This window comes from Talpa occidentalis, unplaced genomic scaffold (assembly GCF_014898055.3).
Source record: "Talpa occidentalis isolate TD23 unplaced genomic scaffold, MPIMG_talOcc4v2.1 talOcc4.8, whole genome shotgun sequence".
NCBI lineage: Eukaryota > Metazoa > Chordata > Mammalia > Eulipotyphla > Talpidae > Talpa > Talpa occidentalis.
This window is the reverse complement of record NW_023605194.1, coordinates 30,554,522-30,575,910: the sequence shown is the minus strand read 5'-3', so window position 1 is coordinate 30,575,910 and position 21,389 is coordinate 30,554,522. Positions and strand designations below refer to the sequence as shown.

General features: G+C 46.4%; 1 protein-coding gene across 6 annotated transcripts in view; it reads right to left on the bottom strand.

Moving 5' to 3' along the window:
- The window catches only part of ARHGAP22 (Rho GTPase activating protein 22), a 147,787-nt gene that overhangs the window by 107,484 nt on the left and 18,914 nt on the right, over positions 1-21,389 (bottom strand). For 2 of the 6 annotated variants that reach the window (XM_037497024.2, XM_037497025.2), the window contains exon 1: positions 13,161-13,513. The exons of the other annotated variants lie outside the window; for them this stretch is intronic. In XM_037497024.2, coding sequence (XP_037352921.1) covers positions 13,161-13,194 — 34 coding nt within the window. In that variant the 5' untranslated portion in view covers positions 13,195-13,513. Of the gene's footprint in view, positions 1-13,160; positions 13,514-21,389 lie in introns of those variants that run through there. 6 annotated transcript variants of the gene reach the window in all.

Sequence of the window (21,389 nt, the reverse complement as noted above, 5' to 3'; positions counted from 1 at the left end):
CAAGATGGCTCTCGGAGCTGAATTGATTTAAAGGGTAAGTATGGAGGCCGAAGATTGATTGAGAAGAGAGAGGTGAGGTAATGGTAAGGACACTCTGGAGGGAGCCGGGCAGGACAATTTCATAAAGTTAATGTAATTTGCAGTCAAGGGCGAGGGGCGCCTGGTGAGGTTCCCAGGCTGTCTTAGGAACACTGCACGAGCCTCAGATGATTTATTACAGGATGGTTCCCGATTGCCCCCTATTTTTTTTTTAACTTGCTACTTACCTTCTTTCTGGGCTCCATTTGGCCATCTGTCCTTCACTATGTTTCTCACCCCAGGGGCTAAAGAACCAGCCAACCCCTCCTCATGGGATGGAAGACAACAAGAGGCACAACCAACTCCCCCATAAGCAAAAAGTTCTGATTCAAAATAGTGCTGAGTAGTCCAGAAAGTCTGGATTTTTTTTTAATGATCATTAAAAAAATTCAACATAAAAGATGACATTCTTAAAAGTTCTTTTTATTGGCTCTCCCTAAGGTCTGCCTTCTGGCTCAGCTGGTGCTGCTCCTGATTACGGGGTGCAGGAGGCAGGGCAACACCCAACCTGCTTGATCTATAATTCTCTGCAATGTGCACCCCCAGATTCAATTGGATTCAGCTTTCATTGAGCTATTCATGGTGGTTCTGGGGTCTCCTGTGTCTTTCTTGTCCTCCCCCCAATGCTGGTTGCTTGGGGTGTGGAGATGAAGAATAAACACACACCTGCCTTCACAGAGGTAACAGGGGGACAGCGACCCAAATGTGACTCATCATGGCACATATAAAGGGGAGTGTGACGGCAGTGCTGGGGAAGCCAGGCCTCACTCTCCAAACCAGTCACAGGTCTCCATGAGCACCTTTCTGCCAAACCTCAGTCCCCCTGTGCATGCTGGCTTAAGGATCCCTGATTCACTCTTAAAGCACCAGTGCCTCTCTCCCCTACAAGGGGACGACTCCTCTGGTAGATTCTCAAGACAGCGGGGTTCACTTCCATCCACATTGCCACCCCTGCACTGTGCACACCCCTCCCGGTGGACCTGGGTCTCCCTATGCTGTAATGATTTGAGTTCCTTATGGCCAGGACGGGCGTCCTTCTCACACTCGAATCCTGGAATGCAGTACAGAGCATCCCCAACATGTTTGCTGGGTGCATGCGTGAACACAAGACACAAAACCTCCAATTCAACAAAGATGGAAAGATCAAATCCAAGAGACCTTGTGCCTCCTGAGGTGATTTGATTGGGTTTGGAAGGAAACTGCGAGCATGATTTCTCCTACGCATGGTCTGTTTTTACCATGACGAAAATGTTAAAGGGCACAAGGTGGTGGATGGTTGATTTCGTTCCTGCCATCTGAGAAGCAGCAAGCAGGATGCTGGCAACACAAAAAGTTTTCCTACCTTTCTGAGGTTGGCGGTGGATGTGGAAAGGTCACACAAGGTCACAGAAGGACACAGGATCTGGTGGCCTAGGGCCCAGGTTTCCATCTCTAAAATGGGAGCAAAATCAAGTTCTCCCTAATCTCTAGACTATGGAGCGGAGAAAATGAACAAGAGTCTGAAAGTGCTTTGCACGTGGAGAAGTGCTGATGAATGGTAGTTACTACTGTTCCTTCTTGCTGCAGGCTGAGCCCCTGGGAACCCTCTCTCCCCTCTCTGGATCGTGTTGGGGAACAGCGTGTCTGGGCTTGCTCTCCCCACTCGTGTTCAGATTAGTAGGCCATTCACCAGGAGCCTGAGATCCGTGGAGTCAATGTAATTCAATATCGATTATAAATTTCATTTCTGCCTGCCTATGAGCCATTAGCTTAGATCAATACCTCCTGCACCGCTGGCTAAGTAATCTTTGAGACTATTGACGATTTTAGCAGTCAGGGCAGGTCTCTGGCTGTTTTAGTGGGAGGGCCCAAGTCAGCCTCCTAGTCTAGGCCTACCCTGGCTGCCAGCTCTCTAGTTCTCTGGAAGTCCAAGCCAGCATCTGGTCCTGCCATCTGTCCCGAGTGGCTAAGAGTGCTGCTGTTACAAACTCTGGGCACCTTCCATGTCGAGAAGAGCTCAGTTTCCCCATCAGCTGGTGTCTGGAAAGGAGAGGCAGGAGGAAGGAGGTGACTTGGGTTGGCAATGCACTTCTCCAGGGCGCAACAGCCCTGGGGGCCTCGGGTAATAGCAGAGGGACTGGTGCCTGGGGCTGAGGAGTGTCCTGAAGCAGAGGTGCTCTGACAAGGGCTCTTGCAGACAGCAGATGGGAAACACCATTGTTCCCAGCACACTTACTGGCCATTTGCTCTCTCCCGGTCTGCAGGGTTGCTCCCTGAAGACCTACTGCCCACCTTGCTGCCCGAGTCACTAATACTCTGTCCAGCCACATCACTCCCCGTTTAAAGCCATACAGGACATGGGACAGGTCTGTTTCTCCAGTCACCCCACTTTGTCCTCCCACTGCCTTCCGGCATCACAGCCACACCCAGGGGTTCAAAGTTTGCCCAGAGCATGTGCCTCTGGGGCTTAACACATAAGGGCCAGCTTTCCCCTACAGCTGCCTGAGTTAAGCCTGGTGAATACATAGGATGTTTAAGAATATCAGGTTTCGGACCCAACACTGCAACTCTGACTGGGTGCCTGTCCTGACTGGTAACTTCTTTCATTTCTCTGGGACTTAGTTTCCGCATCTGAAATATGGATTTCTTTCTAAATATGGGTCTTTTGAAGGTTAACAGAGATGATACACATGGCAGGTGTAACAGGACATTAAAACAGAAGTTTTCACAGGACTCTAAGACACAAGAGATGTGACAATCTAATATGAGGACCAGGCCAAGAAGAAGCAAGTTTTCAAAGAGGAGGTTGAAAAATCAGTTATAGTCCTGGGGTGGACCTGGAAATACTGAAGTGATCTGGTATTTTGGTATAAAAGTGACGGAAGTCATTTCATTTTCCATGAGTGCCCAGAGTTGTCACAGACCCTTGCCAGGCAGGGACAGGGGAAGGCCTGGGCCTCCCGGGAGACAGGGGAGGGCACAGATAAAGCTGCCTCATGAATTGTGCTTGTTCCACAGCATGATGACATAAGTTCAATAGGCATGTGCTATTATTAAATATTTGGTGAGTGCATAAGCGGCGTAATAAGTCTGACTGCTAATGCAAGCAGGGAGATGAAGGTATCTGAGTCTGCAATATTTGAGTTCGTTAATTTTGTCATAAATATGGAGAACAGAATCAAAATAGAAGCTAAAGCTGGGATTCCTCAGCATCAGGCCCATCTGAAGCCACCACGCATCCCAGAACCCACATCCAGCATTGCTGGCACCCCCAAGGGTGGCTACCTCCTCCAGATAGCCACCCTCAATGTCCCATCCGATCCTGACTCCCTGCCCTTTCCTGCCATCTGCAGCTTGGCTGGGCTGCCTTTCAGCGAGACAGGCCAGGATAGAGTGGGGAATGTAACTTTCACTTTTTATTTTTGCCCCTGTTCCTGGAGACGAAAGTCTGCCCATGGCATAGAGGTGTTGGGAGGGATCACAGTTGCTCAGCGACCTCAGCCACCAGCCACCACCATCCACCAGGCTCTGGGGAAGGAGGCTTCTCAGACCTTAGAGCCTATGATCAAGCTGCCTCTGGTCTGAGTAGTGGTGCAGTTTTGAGCTAAAATTTTACTTAAATTATTCTGCCTCTGCTTTCCCCCTTGTCTCCCGGGGTTGGTATAAGGACAACAATGGGTTGTTTGTATATAAATGGAAGGTCCAGCACACATCTGTCATTCTAAACACTCAACAGGTGTTTTCTCACTTTCCTGTCTTCCCTAAAGAAGAAGGCAGAAGGACTTTCTGTGCCATGGCCTTTAATGTGTTAATAATGAGAGAGACATACCCTATGAGTCCATTCATAGGACAGTTCAGAATAGGCAGAACTAGCCCCCGGTGACAAGAAATCAGAAGAATGGCTGTGAGGATGGCTGTGAGAAGTGACTTGGAAAGAGACAAGGGAATTTTCTGGAGTTAAAGGAAATGTTCATTATTTTAATAACTTTGGTGGTCATTAAGCTCTACAATTATGATGTGAACATTTTACTGTATGTAAATTATTCTTTAATTTAAAAAGTAAAAATAAATTAATTACAGATGGGCAATGGAAATCCTAGAATAAACAATGTTTAAAAGATTAGGTTACAGGGCCTCCCCGGTGGCACAGTGGGTTGAGCGCCGCGCTGTGAAGCTGTCCACAGCCTCTGCAGTGTGGGTTCGATCCCGGCCGGCCAGCAAGAATCCCACGCAGACCTCTCCTGTCTCACCTGCTGCTCCCCTCAGCAGTGTATTTCTGTCAACTGCCTGTTCTGCTCCCTGTTCTGCCTCTGGTGAATCCTCTCACCCTCCCGCGCCTCTGGCCTGTACCCCAGCTCTTGTATAAAAATAAATAAAATCTTAAAAAAAATAAATAAAAGGTTAGGTTACAATGTATTTCGAGGCTGCTGTTTTCAGAGACCTAAATCCTTAATTTATATTTCCTCTAATTAGGTTTCGAGGACTTATCCTACACCTTTTCCTGGTCTGAGGACCTCTGTACCTTCATTTCAGTTCGAGCAACTTCTGGAAGGGACAGAGAGGAGAGAGCACAGTCCTCTTAAAGATGTCCAAGTTTGGACACCACACTCAGCAGGAAAGGGATCAGCTCCAAGCAGAGGACACTGGGTGAGACTCTGTGACCCTCCTTCACCACAGGCGCCAGTGAGCCCTCCTGTCCTGGTTGAGCTCTGGTTCTACCCTCTGTCCTCATCTACCACCTCCCTGGAATAGCTTGATGAGCCCTCCCCTAGCTGTGGATCTTCTCTCTGCATCACCTAGTTAGGTGACGTCCCTCAACAGTCCTCAGGGTGCCTGACAAGCCTGGGCAGGGTCAGCATGGACCCTGCCATATCCCTGCCATACGTCCCATGGCCATATCTCAGAAAGCCACACCTTCAGAGCCAAGCAGAGGAAACTTGAGAAACCTATGGTCACCCCTTAAAAGCAGAAACTTTCCTCTGAACCACCCCCCAGGCTATCGCTTCTCAACCACATCTTGGTTAGTCCTCCAAGTGCTAGGGCAAAACCTGGCAGTTTCCTGTCCTTCCACACCCACCTCTACTCCCCCACCCCCAGAAGCAGTCATTACTTTTGAGCTAGTTCCTTTGGTGTTTACCTTCACATTTCTAAATAACTTTCCATTCATTGCCATTTTTTTTCTTGATTCCCCTGTCTAGTTAATCAATACATCCATTATGTTACATATTTCTCTCTTATTGTGAGAACATTGAAGTTCTATTCTCTCAGAGAGTTTTAACTATATAATACAGTTATCAACTATAGTCTCATTTTTTTTTAAAGATTTATTTATTTTTTATTTATACAAGCACTGGGTACAGTCAGAAGCGCGGGAGGGTGAGAGAATTCACCAGAGCCAGAGCAGGGAGCAGAGCAGGCAGAAGGACCGAAGTACACTGCTGAGGGGAGCAGCGGGCGGCAGGAGAGGTCTGCGCGCCATGTGGGACCCTCCTCCGGTGGCCGGGGAGCAGCCGGGGATCGAACCCGCGCTGCAGAGGACGTGGGCAGCTTCAGAGGACGCGGGCAGCTTCGCAACCCAGCGCTCAACCGCTGCGCCACCGGGGAGGCCCTATAGTGTCATTCTTTACATGAGTCTCAGAACTTATTCATCCCATAGCTGGAAGTTTTACTCTTTTACCAACCTCTCCCTAATCTCCTCCCCCGCCCCACCTCCGCCATCCCCATCCCCAGCTTCTGGCAATTCCTTTTCTCTTTTCCATTTCCATGAATTTGCCTTTTTAAAAAAATACATATTCCACATATGACTATTTTTAGATTCCACATGCAAGATTTGTTTTTCTCTGGTTTGTTTCACTCAGCATAATGCACTCAAGGTCCATCTATGTTGTCACAAATGTCAGGACTTCCTTCTTTCTCATGGCTGAATAATACTGGATTGTGTATATATACCACATCTTCTTTTTTTTAATTCATTTAAATTTTATTTTTATATTCCCCATATAATTACAACCCCCTTATTTTGACCCCAACCCCTCCTTTCCCGGCCCCCCACTCCCCTATACCACATCTTCTTAATCCACTTTCCTGTTGATGGGCATTTGGGTTGCTTCCACACCTTGGCAATTGTGGATAATGCTGGAGTGTACATAGGAGTACACCTTGTATCTTCAGATCCTGTTTGTATTTCCTTTGGATATATATTGAAAAGTGGGATTGCTGGATTATATGGTAGTTCTATTTTCAATTTTTGAGAAAACTCCACACTGTTTTTCATAGTGGCTACAATCCAAATTTCCACCCACAGGGTACAAGGGATCATTTTCTGCACATCTTCACAGTAACTATTACCTCTTGTCTTTTTCGATGGTAGTCATTCTAATAGGTATGAAATAAAATCTCATGGTTTTGATTTGCAATTAGTTCTTTGATGATTAGTGATGTTGAACAGCATTTCAAGTAGCTGTTGGCCATCTGGATGTCTTTGCAAAAATGTCTATTTAGATCTTCTGTCCATTTTTTAATCAAATTGTTTTTGAGTTGTACAAGTTCTTTATATATTTTGGATGTTAGACATATAATTTGCAAATATTTTCTCCCATCCTGTATGTTGCTTCTTTATTTGCTGTCAGTTTCCTTTGCTGTGTAGAAGCTTTCAAAGTTTTGATGTAGTTCCACTTGTTTTGCTTTTGGTGTCCAGTCCAAAAATAAAAAAAAAAATATATATTGCCAAAACATGCCAAGTATCTTGGCATGTTTCTAAAGTTTTCCGGTTTCAGGCTTTTCATTCAAGTCTTTGATGCATTTTGAGTTAATTTTTGCATTTAGATAGTGTAAGAATGTGGTCCAGTTTCACTTTTTTGTGGCTGTTCTGTTTTACCAACACCATTTCTTGAAGAGACTTCCTTTCTCTACTGTATTTTCTTGGCTTCTTTGTCATAAATTAATTGTGCATTTCTTTCTGGACTCTATTCTGTTCCATTGATCTATGTGTCTTGATTTTATGCCAAGTCACTTAAGTTTTCCCATTTAAGTTAGAATCTCACTATGAAAAGTGAGGGTCACTTCTTTCTTTCCCTTCCTGCTCCCTCCACATACTTGCACACATCCCTTCTTCCCAATATAGTTATATTACACCTTTGGTTAGGTCAACACACAGATGTTACAGTATCAGTACTGTATAACTGCTAGTCCCATTTGAGCTATAAAGTGTTAAGTTTCCTTTCCTGCATTGCTTTGTTTTCCCTGATGCTCATAACTGCCTTTTCCCTTTCAGTTGCTTAGTTGTCTACTACATATCAATGATTAAACCTTAACTATTCCAACAGTTGTCCAAATCTAATCTCCATGGGTGCATACCCTGTGAACATCTTCTTAAAAACATCACTGCATTTTACTCCTCAGAGGATCTGTGGTTCCCATGGAGACATGCAGGCTACCTGGCATTGTCTTAGGAAAGTGCCCACTGTAGGGATTACAGTGGTCAGCACTGGGCAGACATGATGTGAATGCCCCTACTTGTCGGGAGGGCACCCATGATTCTCCTTCCATACCCATTTAAATGGGAATAATAATGCCTCATCATAGTGTGCTCATGAGATTTAAATAGTACAATAGAAATGCCTGGAACCTGGAGAGCACACAATAAAAGTTGGTTTACTTTATTGTGGGAAAGCCAAGAATGATAAGGCCACTGAAAGTACTTCATCTCACTCCTAGAGTGTTGTCTCTCTAACCCCAAATACTGAGCAGGCTCTGTGCATTTTTCAAGGTGTCTGATATACTGCTACTGCTGCTAAGGGAGATAACTAAAGTGCTTGTAGCTTTGCTCTTCAGCCTAGTGATTTCCTCCAAAAAGGAAATCTTTTAGATTTTCTAAACAGCAATATTAATTTTACTTAACACATTCTACACACAAGCAAAAACTTTAAAAGATAATATTGATAAATTGGTAACATAAAAAAAATGAAAATTTTATGAACCTCTGGGGGTAAAAATCTAATATAAAAGTAAAGGGCAAGCCATAAATTCAGGAAATATTGGCAACATATGTCAGTCAAGGGAGGGGCTGACTTTCCTAAGGTCCTGGAACAGTTAAGGCACAGACCGTGCTTCAGCATGCAGACTAATGCTTTCCTTGCCACCCACTCATTTATGTAGACATTTGTTCATTCATTCATTTAACATATATGTACTAAGTGCCTAATGGGTGCCTGGCATTGGGATATAATGATATTAGAAAACAGAAATAGTCCCTGCCCTCATGGCGTTCACAGTCTAGTAATAGTTATTCACAAAATAATCACACTCAGGAATGTACAACTACAGTTACTGGTAAGTGCTATAAAGAAAAAGAGAAAAGAGTATGGAGCAGAGGACCCAGTTTAGACTGGAGCATGTGGGAGGACTTTCTTGGTTGGCAACACTTGAGCTGAGAGCTGGAGTTAAGGAGTGTGTGTATGTGTGTGTGTGTGTGTGTGTGTGTGTGTGTGTATGCATGCATGTGCTGGGGGGGAGGTACATTCTAGGTAAGAGAAACTGAATGTGCAAAGGCCCTGTGGTAGGAGGCTCATGGAACAATAAGGAATGGGCAGAAGGTAGAAGCCCAGTGTGTCTGGGGCTTGGAGAGTGAAGGAGGCCAGAGTGTGGATTGTAAGAAGAGTCTTGTGGGTCATGGTAAGAGCTTTGGATTTTATTTTATTATTTATTTATTTTTTTTAAATACATTTTTAAAGAGGCATGTATTTTTATTTATTTGTTTGTTTGTTTGTTAATTTATACATGCACTGGGTACAGTCAGAAGTGCGGGAGGGTGAGAGAATTCACCAGAGCCAGAGCGGGGAGCAGAACAGGCAGAAGGACCGAAGGACACTGCTGAGGGGAGCAGCGGGCGGCAGGAGAGGTCTGCGCGCCATGTGGGACCCTCCTCCGGTGGCGGGGGTGCAGAGGCTACAGGCAGCTTTGCAACCCAGCGCTCAACCGCTGCGCCACAGGGGAGGCCCAGAGCTTTGGATTTTAACTCAGAGAGCAGCAGGGAAGCCACTGATGGATTCCAGGTTGGGAGCAGAGTGGGGCAGGTCAGTCATTCCTGGTTCCAAATGGCCTGGCTGGCTATGGCAGGCCCAGACTATTGAGGATAATTCTGAACTGGCAATGCCATGTGAGAATCACATACTACATTAAAGGTCAGTTTGAGCTGGTTTGAACTCATATGTACAGGTTTCAAACAATCTGCACCACTCTCCTGAAATCACCTTGAATTTCCTGATGCATTTTAAATCAAGTGCACTGCTTGAATTGACCATCCTATTTTGAGCTATTTCCAGCTGGTTTGGTGACCCTACACTTTTTTATTTAACTATTTATTTATCATCCAATAATATGCAAAATTCACTAAGTACATAAGAACAAAATATGGGGAATATATTTATGAAAACAGTAAATGTTTAAGAAAAAAACTTATTCACATTTCACATAATCTTTTTTAAATTTTTACAAATCTGCACTTTATTTTATTTTTAAATTTAAGGTCATTCTTTTGTTCAAAGTCGAATCTGTAAATTTTTGTGCTATTGGAACCTGAAGTGCTTGCTTCCCTGTAATCCATTTCAGTTCTCTATTTTAGCAATTTTAAAAAATTGTATTGTGTAACACTGGTTTGCAACACCGTATACGATTCTGGGGGAACAGGTTCACATTTCTATAAGTGTATCTACCATACCACACCCACCACCAAAGCACCTATAATCACCCACCATAATCCATTGGGCACCTCCTCCCTTTGTTGCCAAACACCCGTACTTCATCCTCCAGTAGCCTCAATTCCACCGTTAGATTTCAAGTGCTTGTGTTAGTTTTATCTGTGCCTTTGTTTCTTTATACTCCACATGAATAAAATAATCCAATTTTGTTTTTTTCCTTCTGACTTAATTTAATTTAGCAAAATCCATTCCAGTTTCATCCATGTTGTTGAAAATGGTAATATTTCATCTTTTTTATATATAAAACTGAGTAGTATACCTTAATCTACTTTTCTGTTCTTAGGCATTTAGGCTGTTGCCATAACTTGGCTATCGTAAATAGCCACAGGAGTGCACATATCCCTTTAAAATAGTGTCTTTGCACCCTTCAGGTAGACACTTAGGAGTGGAATTGCTGGATCATATGGTAGATCTGTTTTTTAATGTTTTGAGTAACCCACATACTGCTTTCCATAGGGGCTGGATCAGTCTGTATTCCCAACACTGTACAAGGGTTCCCTTTTCACACACCCTCACTAACACATTGTTTCTAGTCTTTTCTGAATGGACCATTCTCACTGGTGTGAGGTGGTATTTTATTGTGGTTTTGATTTGTATTTCCCTGATTATAAGTGATGATGGGCATTTCTTCCTCTGTATTTTTAAAAATTATTATTGTCCATGTATGTGCGTAGGGATGGGTGGGGGTGATTTGACAACATCTATCTCATCTGCCTCTAACTACCTTTTGGAAGTTGAGCTCGACAGGGTATGACATTGTCGAAACTTAGATCTATGTGCTTGCAGGAAAAGAAGTTAACAGTAGGGTTTCCCCTAGGAAGTCCTCAATCCCGACATCTCCATTTCTCTGGGAAGGAGATGAGAATGGCTATCAGGGTGATGGCAGTCTTTGCCCAACCGCTCAAGGCAGACCTGGATGAGGACCTGCCAGACACTAACAGCCAAGAGGATGAGGGAAAAGCCCCAAGAAGCCAGGGAATCTGCAGAGCAGAATTGCAGCCAGAAACCAGAGGCTTCAGAGCCAGATGACTGAGGCTAGTTTCATAAACTATCCCAGAAAATGACTCTGGTCTTTTTCATACAACTCACTGTATCTGCATAGTGGTAAAATCCAGAAATTGTGTATCTGGAATATGTATAGTTCAGAGCAATTTGGACAAGGCAGTATTTGAATACCAGAGGCTATGATTTGCATACTATGATTTGCTGTGTTTCTTGTCCTGCCCAACTCCTAAAAGGTTCATTGGGTGGATGAATTTTGATGAAAGTTCTTCCTTCTACCAGATCCCCCAATTTTTTGAGACACACACACACATACACACAATTTTGATCTATATTTCTCCAGGTATGTCCCTAAGAAAAGATATTCCTTAACAAGCTACACGCCTGATCTGACTCCTGACCTAGTCTTCAGCTTCTTGCTATACCTGTTGCACCTCCCTGCCCCTGTTCCAGTCTCCTGGCCCCCTGTGCCCCTCTCCTCCCTCCTGTGACATCTGCCCTGGCTGTTCCCTGCCTGAACTCGGCTTTCTCCTTGCATCACCCTTAGCCTGTTAGCTCCCTGTCCTTCTTCAGCTTACAGCTCAAGTACCACTTACTCCCTCTGGAAGCTTCACATGTGGTATATGCTCTCAGAATGCTTCTTGTCATGGTTTATGATCTTACATTTGTATGAGTGATTATCTTATTAATATCTGATGAGTAGCATTATAAACTTCATCTCTTAACATATCTTTCCCGATATTACCTAAGGGTTTCTTAGCCTGGCTTGAGAACTATTGACTAGAAGAAATGTTTGTAAGAAGTTTGGGATTTCTTAGGCAGGCTTCCTAAAAGCCTCTTTGCTAAGGTACTGGTCTCTTCCTAGAGCAGGACCACCCAACAGAAATATAATGGAGCCACTTATGTAGCTGTAAATGTTCTAGTGGCTGCAGTAAAAAAAAAGCCAAAGAAAAAAGAGGTGAAATTAATATAAATATCAGCCTACTGAACCCATATATTCAAAACATTGTCATTTCAGCATGTTATCAATATAAAATAATTATTGTGAGATGTTTTATGTCACTTTTTTCCTACTCAGTCATCAAAATCTTTGTGTGTTTTTCTCATTTTGGACCAGTCACATGTCAGTGCTCAACACCCACATGTGGCCTGTGGCTAGTGAGTTAGACAGGAGCGGGTGGGGAGACCTAAACTTAAAAGTCTTGGCCTGGCCCATCTCTTGGTTCATCACCAGATTGCACACCAACCAACCCCACCCCTCAGAAGAGCCCTGAATGGCCCTCCTTTGTCCATCTCAAGCACCCACAATGGGATCCTGACAGCTCTGACCACACTCTGAAAGGGTCAGCCGACCTGGGATACTCATCCAAGTGCCAGCATGCTAATGAGAAGGGTGTGTGTGCTGCCTGTGAGCTCACAGGAAGCTGGAGGTTCCCACTGCAAACACCTGGTGAGACACACGGTTTCCAAGCTCCCCCAGGCAGAAGCTCCAAACTCCCTGTCCTCAGCCTCATTGCTCATAAGGGAGGGGCCCAGCCCTCCACAAACACTGGATACCTGAAAAGACATTTCCTAATCTCTTAAAAGACAAATGTTCTCATCCAAGAATGACACTTGCTGTGACCAAGAAGTTGCTGTCAATGAGATGCTATTCCTAGACCTGAATAGCCACAGGCTGGCTGGGGCACTACCCCAGTTTGGCAGGATCATCCCTGTGAGGCCCTCCTGGCTCCCCTCTTTTTTGCCTCTGATCTGCAGCCCTGGCACTCTCACCTCCAGGCTCTGCAGCTTCCTGGGAATTCTCCTGGTCGGAGCACCTGCCTGTCTGCCTAAGGAATCGCTTCCTGCAGCCCAGCCTTGGCTGCTCCTGCAGGCTCCCGTTGGAGTGAGGACCCTCTTGGCCCCAGCTGTCTCGAGCAGCAGGGTACTGCCCTTCTAGAGAGGGACACTTTTGTCTTGTCTGCTGGGGCAAATTTGAGCATTAAGCATATCCCTCTTAGTAAAGGAATAAAGTTTTCCCAAAGTTGTCACCTGATCATTTTGGCTCTTATAAGGCAACCCACAGGCATCGTAAAACAGGGACATTGTAAAACAGGAGTGAAGCCTGCATACCCAGTGGGGCACCAAGAGAGTCACTGCCGTTTTGCAATCTCAGATCTGATCCCCACAGAGCCCAGGACCCTGATCAGGATGGGACATCAGTCCCAAAGCTGCCTCCAGGACGTCTGCCCCATCTGACCCCCAGCTTGGCAGCCGGCTAAGTGTCAGCACGCGGCTGCGAGTCTGCAAGCTGCAGCCAAGAGACGCACACTGCCCAGATCCGCCCCGGGAAGTTGGACTTACCCCTCCTGGCTTGCCTGATCTTTGGGCTCAGCATGTTCCAGCAGCTGCCCGGCCAGAGTTGCTGGGCCGATCATGCTGTCATCCACTTCCCTTTTCCCCTCCTTTCGTCCAGTCTCCCCTCAAGCCCCGCGTGGGCCCCCATGGCTGCTGGCGTCACCGGAGAGGCTCCCTCGGCTCCCTCTCCTGGCTCCGGACGGACGGCTTTCCTTGGACTACATAAGCCTCAATGCATTATTTATCCATCCCAGAATTAATTCCCATCCAAGCGAACCATTAAGAGGCTCAGTAACCGCTGCTGATCAATCACTGGGCCAGGGAACACGCGGCGCTGTCCATCCCGAGCCCAGCGGGCGGCCGGGGCGGGTCCGGGGGAGGCGGGGCAGCCGGAGCCGGGCGGAGCGCGAGTCCCGGCAGCGCCGCGCGAACCCACATCCCGGCGGGCGGGCGGGCGCCTGGGCTCGGACCCGCCCTCTGCGTGGGGAGGGCTAGCGGGGGAGCGCCGCGGTGGACAGACAAGACGCCGTAGGAAGAGCACGGGCTGCCGCCGCCTGGGGTCCACACGCCTTGCCAACCCGCTCCCGGGAGGCGGGGTTCGGGGGGCTGCGGGGGGGACCCCAAGCGGGGACCGCTCTAGGTGAGAGTGTGGCCGAGACTCCTCCAGGCCCCGGACTCCTCCAGGCCCCGGACTCCTCCAGCGCCCATCCAGGAGACCCGCCTGCCTGCCGGTTCCTGCCGACAGCCCAGGAGGCACTTTACACGCGCACAGTTCCCAGAGTTAAAGACAGGTGTGTCTTAGAAGGAGCAGAGTCTAGGTAGCGTTCAGAATTGGGGGGGTGGGAGGGTGACTAGCAGGGAGGTGCCTATTGGGGATGTTAACTTCTTCTGCCGCCTTAATCAGGTGACAGGAATAAGAAGGCAAGGCAAGGCGTGTGAAGCAATTAGTTGAGGGCCCACACATAGTAGGGTTTCAGAAACACTTCAATGGGTAGGGAATCCCTGCTAACTGCCATGTACCTGATTACTACCAGCACATACTATTGACACATTGTAAAAAGTGTATTGTGGGGTTTTGAGGGAGTTCAGCTGCAAGGTCCTAAAAATTGTGCAAGAAATGCAACCACAGGAATAGCTATTATTTATTTGGCACCTACTATGTGTCTGGCATTGACACTGGTGCTTTAGATACAGTATCTCATTTAATTCTCAAATTCCCTGGGGCAGGACTTTTCAGATGAAGAAAATAAGGTACAGAAATATTTAATAATGCCTAAAGTGATACAATAGTGTCACAAAAAAATACCATGGGACTCTGAACCTAGGACTGTTTCTACAGTTCCTGCTTTCCTATGATGCTAGTTTCTCTAAATAGCTTAATGCCATCATGTGAACAGTTCCTGCTAGAGAGCCCTCAATAAACTTGGTGGATAGAAAAAAATTCCCCCTCTCCCCCAAGCCATGTGCCTGGTTAGGGATTTGCCTCTGGGGCTGTTTTCTCCTACCCTGGGTCCTGTGTGAACTTCTCAGTAGTTGAAAGACGAGAGATTTGAACAAAGACCCCTTTGCTTTGAATAGCATGCTTTCTCCCAATCCTCACAGTAGCCCCGTGCCCACTGATCCCCAGATGTCATATTGATGCACAATCAACTCTAGCAACTGATAGGGAGAGGAGGAGAGGGCAGTAGGGGGCTGAAGACTCACCGGGATGTGCGGGATCAAATGGGCAGGTGGAAGGGAGCGAGCATAGTCCATGGAGACAAGTCCATCTTATTCAGCATCGAGTCACCTCTTCTGGCCACTTCTCAGAAGGGATGAATAAGTATCTTGACATAAAATTCAAGGCCCTTCATGGCATTGTCCCTGACTTCCTCTGTGACCCGTCTCTTGCTAATGCTGCATACCACTGTGCCTTTGAACATGCTATTCTTTCTCTCTGGAATGGCCTGTCCCATACTATTTCAGTAACATAAGCCTGATCATGCCGAGCAAGTTGCCTGTGAAACTGTCCTGATTTTACCATTAGAAGGTGCCTCTGAGCACTCCCCCAGGGCTCTTCCCAGTGTCCCATGGACTGCCCAGTGTCCTCCTACAGCCCCAGCCTGAGCCTCAGGCTCAGCTCAGACCTGAGGTCCCAAGAAGTGTTAGGCAGATCCAGTGAATACCACTGAATGACATCATCACCACTCTTTTCATTAGAGCTGGGTAGAGGTCTGTCAGGCCAGAATAGAGGCTACCCAGGAGGAATGGGGAGGATACATGGCTGGAAAATTTCATGTGGACTTCAGGGTCATGGGGTGAGGTCCCGAGGCCAGTGACTCTGTCTTGAGCAATCATGAAGCCCTGTGAGTAATGTAGCCTGGACCACTTCCTCCAAGCCAGAGGCAGGAAAATGCCCTGAAGACTTACATTGGGTCCACTCACACTTTTGGTTAAGAAACCACCCCCAGGGGTGTTTTTCCTGTGCAGCTGTTTCCCCCTATGACATTAAGTCACTGCGTTCACACGCCCACTTTTCCAGGGATGAGCTTGGAATTGGACAAAACTACAGAGGCTCTGGGCTCAAACCCAGAAGTAAATCTCGGAAAAGGGCAGGAGTTAGTCAAGACTCTGCACCAGAGAATGGTGGAGGGTGGGGCGGCAAAGGAGTTCTTTCCTTTTTTCTGCCCCCAAATTCTGGATGAAGGCATCCATGGGGTCTGACTGGAAGACCCTAGTCTTCCCTTGCAGCACTGCTGCCTTGCAGAAGTTTACAAACCCTGCTCTGCAGGGTCCTGGAGCCTTCCACATGCCTCAGGGGATGCTGGGAGAATGGGGTGAAAGAGCTGGGCAAGGGGATCTGCTGACATGACAGCCTCCTGCATAAGCTTCTATTTGAAGGGCCTCCCTTACTCCCTTCATTTACAGACAGGAACCCTAGACCAAGGAGGAAGACACAGGTCTCACTCAGCACCGAGACAGAAAGGTGGCGCTACCCCCCTACCCCCCAGCCCAGGTTTTGCCCAGCCCAGCAGCCATCCATCCTGGGTCTCCCTTCACAGGTTTCTTGCCTTGTGTCATTTCGATAATTTTCTCTAGGCCAGACCCTGGTAGGTGTTGAAAGGTGGCACGAGAGACTCAAGAGGACAGAACTCTCTAGAAGGCGGATCCACCCCCTGGTGGGATGTCAATATCATTATCTCATAGCCAGAAAGGTTTCAAATCAGTAATTCTCAACCTTGGCTACACATCTGGGAGTTCTGAAAATGAATGTCTTGTCCAGCCCCCAATGGTTCTGGTTTAACTAGCCGGCATGCAAAGGGTCATCGCTGTAAAAGCGCCTCTGGTGAGCCACCGTGTGGCCAGGATTGAGAACCACTTCTTTAAAAGAAAACTGCAGATTCTTGAGCCTGGGCCACCAGAGGCAAGCTTTGCCTGCTGTCACCCCCAGGGACACTGCTTCTGCGCGGGGGTAGGAGGGGGCAGCGCACATTTGTCATCCAGTCTCCCAGTCAGAAAGTAGTAGGAAGTGAAATCAACCAGACACCTTTCTCCATGGCTTCAACGATGGAGCTCAAGCAAAGTTTCAAGATACAGCTGAAATGGACTTGTGAAGAAGCTGCATCGGGGCCTCCCTGGTGGCACAGGGGTTTTAACCTAAAGTCTCAGTGCTATCCAGCTATGGGCAGCCATTGCGGCATGAGTTCGATGCCCAATCAGGGAGCTAACCCACATGGCGCAGCAGACCTCTCCTGGCTCACCCGCTGCTCCCCTCAGCAGTGTATTTCAGTGGATCTGCCTGCTCTTTTCCCCACTCTGTCTCTGTTGAATCCTTTCACCCCCACACCTCTGGCCTACACCCTAGTTCTTGTGTGCAAAAATAAATAAAAAAATCTTAAACAAAAAGAAGCTGCATCAACAACAGCAACAAAAGCTGCCTCTAGACAAACTAGTAACCTTTTTTTTCCCTCAAACTAGTAACTTTAAGGAAAGACAGAATTCAAGGTTTATGGCACTGCTAGAACTCCCAGTTCCCAGAAAATAAGGCTCCTCATAGGGAAAATTTTACAAGGTGTAGATAACATCAGATAAATACATTAACTGGACTCCTACCCAAATTTTCTTTGTCTCTACAGAAATCCTTGAAATAACTGTATAAATCTCAGTGAGAAGCTCAGGATTCGGGCAGCTTTCCCAGAGCTATCTGGAGGCTGTTTCCAGGCTCAAGTCTTCGCTTTTGGTTCTTTAATAAACTCACTTAATTTTTTAGCCTCGATTTATTTTTAGTTGACAGTAATAAGGGGCATTTATCCCAAGAATCTACTGGTGACAGCTCCATTCTCTGCAAAGTTACAGGTATGGCAGTCTGCCTTTATCCAAGGGGATAAGTGCCAAGACCCCTGTGGATGCCTGAAACCCTATACATACTCTGCTTTTGCCTGTCATGGATAGGCATGTATCTGATGTATGCATACCAGTGATAAAGCTTAATTTATAAATTAGACACAGAAAGAGCTTAACAACTACAATAACAAAATAGAACCATTATAACAATATTCTGCAATGAAAGTTATGTGAATATGGGCTCTCTCTCTCTTTCAAAATATTGTATGAACCTTGGTTGACCTCTGGTAACTGAAACCACACAAAGCAAAGCCACAGATAAGGGAGGGATTGCTCTATGGTTGTATATAGGCTGTGCACTGCACAAAGGTATCCAGCAGATGGGGACTGGGGCTGGCTCTAGGCTCAGCTGGCAAAGTCACTCCTTCTAGCATGGTGGAGGGGAGCTGTCTCCAGGACGGTGAATCTTTCTCTACCTTTCACAGAAGTGCCATATAGATAAGAGCCCTACTTTCCTGTTCTAGAGTTGGAAAAAAGCAGAGTAAATTCTTCCAGAGACAGAGGGGGAAAACTCTGCTACCCTTATACAGGGGTCACAGGATGAGGGTCTCCTGATTTCCTGCTCAGCAGGGCCAGGCAGCTGATGCTCCGGCTCACTAGCATTTTGCTTCTCTATACCCCACTGGTGTGCTGGTCCAGCCAGCTGGTACTAGTTGCTGTGAGACCTAATTGTTAAATTTTCAGGAATTTTGCAAGCCAGTTTAACACAGATGTCACAAGAAATTAAATTACAGAAACTTACAATTCAATAAGTTATATTAAAAATGGTAATACATATTCCACAGTCATTACTTCCTAATCATTTTACCTCATTACTACTGCCTACATTATTAAGACAATTTACATCCAGCCTATCTGTATGGTGAAAATGTCATTATGATGGTGGATTCCACGTATTGTCTTGTCTGGGTCATGGGGTGCCCAAACATTTGGTTAAGCAATATCCTGGGTGTGACTATGAGGGTGCTTCTGGATGAAATTAACATTGAAGATGTTGACTGAATGGCAGCAGAATGCCCTTCCTGATGGGAGTGTGCCTTGCACAGTCAGTTTCCGGCCTACATCTGACTACCTAGAGCTTTAGGTTTGGTTCCTGTTTTTCAACTAGAACTGAAAATTGGCTCTTAGGTTTCCAACCTGCTGGCCTTCAAATTATAAGCACACCATCAGCTCTCTTAGGTCTCCAGCTTGCCCACTGCAGATCTCTTAATACACATTTAATCTCTTAAATACACATGGAGACATACATTTATTCTCCTATTGGTTCTTTTTCCCTGAAGAACCCTCATACAACTATCCCTTAGTCTGCAGATGGCTTACCAACTCCTTAGTTTGGTGATCATACTGGTAGTTTGAAACTGATCATGGTGGCAGTTTTTATACCAAGAAAATAAGCAAATGTTATCAATCAGAACTTAAAATGGTTTTCCTTTTGCTAACACAACTCAGCTCATTCCCTACCACTATCAACTCCCCACGTTGGGCAGACAGTGCTAGCTCTCCACCCACATCTTTTCTCCCCTTCTCTTGGGCACCTCCAGATGCTCTACAGACATATGTGGCTCTATCTCCACACAGTCCACCTTGCTTGATGCCCTTTCTGGTGATCTGGCGTGGGAACAGCTTGGAAGTCCCATGTAGAAGATGGCAGAGGCCCTGCAGTCTGGGTCTCTGAGTGGCGTCGAGCCCCTCTGTCAACCTGTGATATCTTCATGGTCATGAAACTGAGAGTCACCATGTAGTTGGTCCTCTTCGACACTCTAGCCAGTCTTCCCACTGGAAACATACTCTACCTGCCTATCTTTGCCTACCAGACTTTGCCACATTCTTCTAGACTCTAATCTACTCAGTAGAACATACTCCGCCTGCTCAGTACCTCTTGGTTATATCTCCCTGATCACCTATACCTGAGGCCACACACAGGAACCTTCTAAAAGGCCTCCTGCCAAGTCCTATTAAGACCTTACTCATACTTTAAATATATAACATTTAAATTACCTATAATTATTACCCATAATTTTAAAATTAAGTCATAATTTATAACCCATGAATTGAATTAAAACTATAAATTACACTTACACTGAATTTCAAATATTCTTTCCAGATTTTTAAAAAGCGAAATTGTGTGAGAGTCATCAAAGGTGATCTTCTCTGCCACTCTGGTGACCTTGCTGCTGGTGCTCTGAGCATATCTTCAGTGTGGGGCATGTAGGTGTTGTAAGCTTCTGTCCAGATGGCAGGGCCTCTCTCTGTCCTACTGCACTGTTCCTGACCTCAGTCTGGTTGCCTTGGGCCCAACGTCTGTCTCTGTCCTTTGACCCAATGTCTCCTTCAGGCACTGAGCATGGTTTTTCATTTGTTTTGTCCACACACTGCAATCCACTGCAGCCATTCCATATATAGCCCAGGCTGCCAGAAGGGTCTAGAACCCTGGACTCCTGTTTTTCTGAACTCAAATTTAATATCCCGGGGTTCTGGGCAAAGTCCTAAGGACAAAGATGTAGAATCCAGATTAGAATCCTGGATCTACATCTTTGGGTGGAAAATCACCCAGACACATCAGAGTTCACAGCAGAATTCAGAGACTGCTTGGCAAGTCCCTTAGAAGAAGTGACATGTTGCCTGGGGCATGTCCAAGGGGAGACGTGGCTTAGGGAATCCGAGCTGGGTTAGATGAATGAGTGGCGACCAGCTGGGTTCTCTAGTGATAGACACAGAGATGAGAGTTTTATTAGGAATTAAACTGCTCTTTAGGAAGTGAGGGAAAGGAAGGGGAATGGATGGGAGGAGAGTCTCAGAGGGCCACACACCTTACAGTGCCCTTCCAGGCCCCCTGGGAGCTCTGGAGTCAATGGTCCAGTAGAAGGATTTAGCTTTGGATGGAGGTGGTTAGGTCAATGAACTATTGCCCTTTGGAGTCATTGGCTAGGGGCCTTCTCAAGAAGAGTGTGACCTTGACCATCACTCCCTTGTGTAGTCATTGACTGGGGACCACCCAAGAAGAGTGTGAAGTTGGCTTGAAAGCTGAGACTGACCCTAAAAGAGCTAACAGCTGGTGACTGTCAGCTGACCTCACTCTCTGCAGCTGGGGCCCTGAGCAGCCCAGCTGTGTCTGCCATAGGTTGTACGGCCGCATTTTTTAAGACTTTTAAATGTTGGTTTTGGACAAACGCTACTCACCTAAAAATCTTTGCTCCATTTGGTCAACAATCTGGGCTGCCTACTTAATTGGGCAGTTTTCAGATTAAGATTTTATTCAACTGCAAAGTCTCACTGAAGAGACTTTGACAGGTAAAGCTACCATTAGAGAGTATATGGAGCCCACACTTGGGCAGGTACTACTGTGAGAATATGGGTTCCCCCAGAGCACAATGGGAGTAGGCAAGGACCCCAACTCACAGGCCTGACATCCTGGATCAGGCAGGGTCCCTTGATGAGTTCCTGTTTCTGGCAGTCAGAAGCTGAGAGAAAAGGGAAGTGTGACCTCATTAGTGGGTCCTGGGAATGTGATGTACTAAGCCAAGGAGCCGTTACTCTTCCCCTGAAGCAGGGGGCAGAGAAACCATTGGGTGTGAGTTGGGTGGGGAGGGGGGTTACCCAGTGTAGCCTGCCTGGGCTCAAATGGCAACACCTGTCCTTATGAGGGTCCAAAAAGGAAGCAGGTCTGAAATCTCATAAGAAGCAGATTTTAGAAAATGATGAATCACTTCTTTGGTCAGTTTAGACTTATTGAAAAACAAGTCTTCTCCCTCGTGAAAACACCTGCTTGTTATGGGAAGGCAGAGATTGGAACAGATGCATAGAACGGAAATTTTGCAGGCACTTCCTTGCTCCACTCACACCTCTCCCCAA